At 50.9% G+C, this 6,032-nt stretch overlaps 1 protein-coding gene across 1 annotated transcript; it reads right to left on the minus strand.

Annotated features, from left to right (window-relative positions):
• Positions 1-1,986: 1,986 nt before the first annotated feature.
• Positions 1,987-4,085, minus strand: LOC147966119 (putative fucosyltransferase 8). The gene is made up of 2 exons (XM_087527113.1): positions 3,703-4,085; positions 1,987-3,595 (listed from the first exon to the last, which is right to left on the minus strand). Exons 1-2 carry the CDS (start codon positions 3,950-3,952, stop codon positions 2,073-2,075), a joined length of 1,773 nt encoding a protein of 590 aa, XP_087383239.1. The 5' UTR covers positions 3,953-4,085; the 3' UTR covers positions 1,987-2,072.
• Between the last annotated feature and the right edge of the window lie 1,947 nt (positions 4,086-6,032).

Raw genomic sequence — 6,032 nt, forward strand, 5'->3', positions numbered from 1 at the left:
AAAACTAAATACAGTAACTTTCTATTGGCGCAGTGCTCGAAGTCTTAGTGCTGACCTTTGCACACATATTTTTTTATCTTATTTTATACTTTCTCTTGGTGCTCTCCATCGACCTTGATTGTACACTAGCTGAAGTTTGGGCTTACTAGATTTTCTCTTTGACAAGGTGGGGTCTGATTCGATGCAAAAAAAAAAAAAACGAGTGGGGTCTGATTTGCAACCAAAAAGACCATGGTTAAAAAATAGGTGTTCGTTCAATAAATCATTGTACAGATTACTTACTTACTGTAGACGGTTTTGGCATGAATTGGTTAGAAACAAGTACTTCCACTCAAAACCCACTGATCCGAGCCGACTTGAATGGAGTACTTTCACCAAATGTCTTCCAATGGGAGCTTCATAGATTCATACCTGTGAAGTGTTTCCAGTTAAATATATTTGGAAACTAACAGTTAGCTATGTATGCATTCTTCTAATAGCAATTTGTTGAGCATTGTATAAGCATGATGGTTATCTTCAAATTTGGGGTACCTGGACAACATCTCTACTTCATTGGTTGCTTGTATGAAATATAATCTTGAAAGATTCGCGAGATACTTTATAGTCTCTACTTCATTTGCGTTTTTTCACACACGGTAAATTCATTACACAAAACACGGCAATTCTTGATACGAATTTGCCATGGCAAGTTTCTTGTTCATACTTGATTTCCAACTGTATGTATTTTTTGGCACACGGTAAATTCATCATTCAATGAATGTGCCATGGCAAATGTTTTGTTCATACTTGATTTTCAACTTTTTGTGTTTTTTCTCACACATGGAAAATTTCTCATTCAAAACACGAGAATTTCAATTAAATTTTCATTGCAATTTAATTAAAAATGCCATGGTATTTTTATCTTTTAGTGTCCTGGCAAATTTTTGTGTTTTTTTCACATGAATTTTCTACCTTTTGTGTTTTTTTCACATGGCAATATAGAAATTTTTTTGTCATGTCAGATTTGCCATGCTTCATTGTGGAATAAAATATGTGTTTATAAACCTTGCCATTCTAAAGAAAACAATATATTGGCAAGTAGTTGGGTCAAACTCGAATGTCAATTTTTCTGGAAATTTCATTTTTTTCTGCCATTTAAAGCTGATGGCATTTTTAGTAGCTGAGCAAAAACTAGGCTCTGATTTGTCATAGGAAAAAAAATCTCGGCCTATTCATATAATTCATTGTCAGTGGGCCTTTTATTCCTTTTTTTGATTTTCATGAGGGAAAGGGCCTGGAGTGATGGAGACTTTCGGGCTGTCGGTTCCTCCTACCGAACGAATTCGTTTGGCGGATCGGTCCTCTCATACCAAATGACTCGTTCGGTACGGTGCTACTCCTGCCACATGTGTGGTGAATATCAGTGTTTTTTTACTGGGCTTTTTTTTGTTTTTACAAGAATATATGGTAGTTTTATTCATTAGAGGATAGCAACCTTTTGTCTTTAATATGTTTTTTCTAGGTTATTTTCAGGAATGCTTTGTTGGTCCTGGAGCGGTTTTTGGGCCGACAACATTTTAATTCTTGTGTTTTCTTAGTTCTTGAAGGCAATTAGTGTTTCTGGGCTGGTCCGCTTGAGGCCATTGGGCTGAAAGACTAGAGGTTGAATGGGAGCATGTTGTTAAACGTTCGGTTCGATCGATCGTTCCCACTGCACAACTTACCGCCGGTTCTTCTTTAGCCTGCACATGTGGGTAGAATTGCTTCGTGTCACACGTATGACGTCTTAATAATATAATAATTTATGTACATTATTGATATATGAAAGCCAAAGGCTTTTTCGTGAGGACAAAACTTCCAAGGTTTTTTTGGTAAAATAACAGGCCACACCTCTTCCAATGGCTGACAGCGGGACCCACGCCACGCATGCGAGCCTAGTCAGCACCGCTTTTGGTATCCAAACGCAATTTGCATCCTTTTTACACCAGTTCAATGTATGCCGCAAGTTTTAGCATCGAAGTGACTGTTCACGCCAATTTCTAACATCACCGGTGCAATTGACTATTATGTACACAGACAAAGAAATGGGCGCGCTAGCTAAATAACTTGACGCCTCCATGCACATCCTCGCAGTGCCGGACATATGGCGCGAGAGCTCCAACGTCGCTCCCTTTGGCCGCACCGCACATCTGTCTCGGCGCGGCCTGCATGCAGGGCTCCACGGTCAACGACCGGACGCAAGCAGGCTCAGCAGGCGTCTCCGGTGACGGCGATCGCAGCAGCACCCACGGCCGTACCCCGGCCAGCCCGTGCGCCACGTACCCGAACGTCGACACGGCCGTCGTCACGATGTGGTCGCAGAAGCTCAGCAGGTATATCTCCGCCAGCGCCCTCTGGTTGTGGCCGCGCGCCTCCGTCTGCTGCACGCCGTCGTGGCTCGGCTGGTGCACCGCCACGTAATCCCCGGTCTCCGTCCGGTTGGCGTAGTACACGCCGCGGATGCGCTCGTAGTACTCCGGGGACAGCGACGTCACCAGTATCGATGTCCGCTTCGTCTTCCTGCCGTCCGGCGGCGGCACGTCGGAGGTGTTTCTCGGCGCGGCGGCATTCCGCTGTGCGGCCTTGGGCAGCAAACCCTCCTGCTCCGAGCAGCGCATGATCTGGCCGTACATGGTCTCGAACGGCACCGGCAGCTCCGGGAACACGCGCACCTGCAGGCCGATGCGCTCGTCTGCCCCGGCGAGGTAGGCCTCGTGGAATTCACGGACGATGCCCCACACGTCGTTGGACGGGTGGAAGAGGTACCGCGCGAGGTGGTGGAACGCGGCCTCCTTCTCCGGGAACAGCCGCGCGAGCTCGCGTCGGTACATCGGCATGAGGAAGAACGCGGTGGCGAAGTAGACGTCCGACTTGACCACAATCCAGTTGAACTTGGCGAGCACGCGCTGGTCGGCCTCGCAGAATGCGGCGCCGGTGTAGGACTGGATGAGGTCGAGGAATACGTAGGACGGCAGAGACTCGGCAGTGACGTTGAGATGGTCACCGCCGTTTATCGTGCGGGCCTTCTTCATGTTCTTGTAGCTCGTGGGCGACAACATGGTGAAGGTGCCGTCGAAGTCGGCGATCGGAAAGCCGGCGGGCAGCGTCCAGGAGCTGCCGGGGAAGGGCTCGCAGAAGAGGCCGTCGAACTCGTGCGACGCGTGCACGAGCATGACGCGGTCGGTGAGCAGCGCGTACAGGAACGTGGAGGCGAGCGCGAGCATGCGGTTGCCGAGGCCATTGAAGGGCGTCCACACCGCGTACTGGCACTCGGAGCGCGCGGCGTTGCGGCCGGAGCGCAGGCGCTCGACGGCTTGCTCGTAGAGCGGGGAGCCTGGGCCGCACCGCCTGTGTTGGGCCTCGTACCGCCTGAGCCGCGCCACGAGGTAGGAGGACGGGCGGAACGGTGACGGACGGCGGTAGAGAGACGGCAACGCGTACCGGGAACGGCACGATTGGTCGTCGAAGGCCGGGGAGAGCAGCCCGCCGAGGAGGCGCACGTCTTGGTCGCGCCGAGGCGACGACGCCGGCTTGCCACGGTCGGGTGCCGCATGCACGGGTGATGGCGCCGCATCGACTGCACGGTACAAGGCTTCAAGATTACGACCGCACCGCATTTGCACCGAATAAGTGCAAGCTCAACCATCGTCTCGTAAGTGAATGAATACGACCGTTGCTGCTTACCTGGTTCCTGCACGAACCGCACCCCTTGCAACGCGGACGGCAGCAGGCCGCCGCCGGCGCCGAAAGCCATCACGAGCAACGCCACGGTAGCCAACAGCCCGAGCACGACCACCTCGGCCGCGGGCGCACGCCATCCCCGCCGCACCGTCTTCCCGCTGCCGCCACCCCACGTCCCGACGCAGGCGAACTCCCGGCCGATCGCCGCGGCCTTGTGCGCTCCGCCGGGCGTGCGCGCTCTCTCCGCCTCCATCCGTTGGCCCGACGTTCCGCTGGGACAACAGCCAGTTACATCGCGCGCCACGTACGGCACAACAGAATGATCTGGATTCGCAAGCAGTCCACGGTGCCGACGGCCAACGCCTTGCTAGGGGATCGCCCGGTTAATTTGCCTCTGCGACTGCGCTTTGTGTCCCCTAGCTTAGCTTACTTGAGGCCATTCCCGCTGGGACGACGCGTGTGGGCAACGTCCACGGCACGGAGGTGTCAACGTAACGCTAGCGAGATTTGTTTATGTTCATCGTACGCTAATTAATTAATGGCGGTGTTGCCATCTTACACAGCCCAGGTAAATGCAGATGGCTAGGTCGGTGTATAATCAGGGCGTATATTAACCCTTCTCCTTTCAAGTCGTTTCTAAGAGGAGTTGTGTGTGCTCTTTTTGTCTAGGAAGCTTAATTAACACGCAAAACGTTAAGTGTTTGTTCTTGCTGCTTTTTTCTTTTTTGCGGGAAGTATATATCTCTGATCGCCATATTAAATGTCAAATGAATCAAGATAGTAATTTAGCACCGTTGTCATATGGCTTTCGATCGTCATACTTTGTGGAGGTTGCTCCATATCGAGGTTGCGGGCCTCCATATATGGAGGTTGTGGGCGTTGGTATAGAGTGTGTGCCATCCGTCAATCGTTTGTGTTGTGTGGGTGGAAAGTTTCATCTCTCTCTCAACCGCCTGCACGGTCCATCTTCTTTCTCTATCAATGGGTAGACGGACAGACGCCCATGGCACCAAGAAACATGCCAATTAACAATGGTCGCCACATGCCAACTATCCGTAGTTCGCCATATTTTCCCTTCGCCGCCCACGGCTATAAAATGGTCGTCGCCATGTCCCAATAGTTCACCTCCCCCGCCTTGCCACATTTTGCCACCATACACCTCACATCCACCCTTCCACCTTACTCCACGCCCCCAAGTCGCTTCCTCATGTGAACAGACTGGGTGCCGCTCTCAAGGAAGGAGGAGCAGATGGTGGGCATGGAGCAGGATCATCATTATGCGTTGGAGACCGTGGAGGAGGATCTTGCCCTCAATGAGTGGCTGGATTGAAGATTTTTTTTCAAAACTATGATATATTATATAGCATTTTCGAGAACTATAGCACGTAATGCAAAAAAAAAAAACTAGTAGCCCATCGGCCAGGTGTTGGCCGAAGTGGCACTTTTCGGTCGCAGCTTGGCCGAAATGGGCTTTTCGGCCAGCGGTTGACCGAAGACACGCCTAGCTGGGCCGTCGGTGGAAGTATGGCCGAAAATAGTAGCTTTGGCCTGGGGCCGACCGAAGTGGGCCTTTTCGGCCAGGCAACGGCCGAAGTACTTTCGGCCACGCATCGGCCGAAAAGTGCCGGATAAGGCACCACGCGGCGTCTCCTTCCTCTCGCCTGTGCGCCTCTGTTCTTCTTTCTCTCTCTCGTTTCTTCTCTGTACCTCACCACCCCTAGCTGATCTCCTCCGTTTGCCACCCATTTTCACATCTAAGCCACTGAATCGGTAGATTGTAGCAATCTCAAACGGCCTACGGTGTTTTTTTTGCTATGGGATAGTTTTCTGTGCGTTTGGGGAGGAGTAGCCATGGTGGGGAGGAGGAGCCATGGTGGGGAGGAGGAGATGCGGTTGGGCAGGAGGTGTTGATGAGGAGGAGCAGGAGTTGTGGGGGAGCAGCAGCTGTGGAGGAGGAGGTGCAGCTTGGGGGTGACTGGAGTTGAACCTCCGGTTGTCGAGGGGCGGCGGTGGTGCTGTCGTTGTTTGGTGGTGCAAGCACCTCCGCTAAGGTATAATCATCTCCTCACAAATTTTCTCTGAGTTGCATAGTTTAGTTAGCGTAGATAAATTATATTGCGAATTGTAGTGTTAGTTTGTATGTGGTGGCATTTTAGCGGAGTAATAATTGTGTTAGTGTAGCAGAATAATAATGATTGTGTTAGTTTAGGGGATAATAAAAATTGTGTTAGTGTTAATTTGTATGTGGTGGCATTTTAGCGGATTTTAGTTAGTGTAGCGGATAATATTAGTGTTCGTTGTGATTAATGAGAAGATGGCAATGTCTGACAGGT

The sequence above is a fragment of the Triticum urartu genome, chromosome 6A (genome assembly GCF_056163025.1).
Source record: "Triticum urartu cultivar PI428250 chromosome 6A, HENAU_Tu73, whole genome shotgun sequence".
Classification (NCBI taxonomy): domain Eukaryota; kingdom Viridiplantae; phylum Streptophyta; class Magnoliopsida; order Poales; family Poaceae; genus Triticum; species Triticum urartu.

Coding starts and splice junctions, on each gene's coding strand:
- LOC147966119 (XM_087527113.1), bottom strand. CDS start 3,952: ATGGAGGCGGAGAGAGCGCGCACGCCCGGCGGAGCGCACAAGGCCGCG. Junction 3,596..3,702: donor GCGGTTCGTGCAGGAACCAG/GTAAGCAGCAAC, acceptor TGTACCGTGCAG/TCGATGCGGCGCCATCACCC.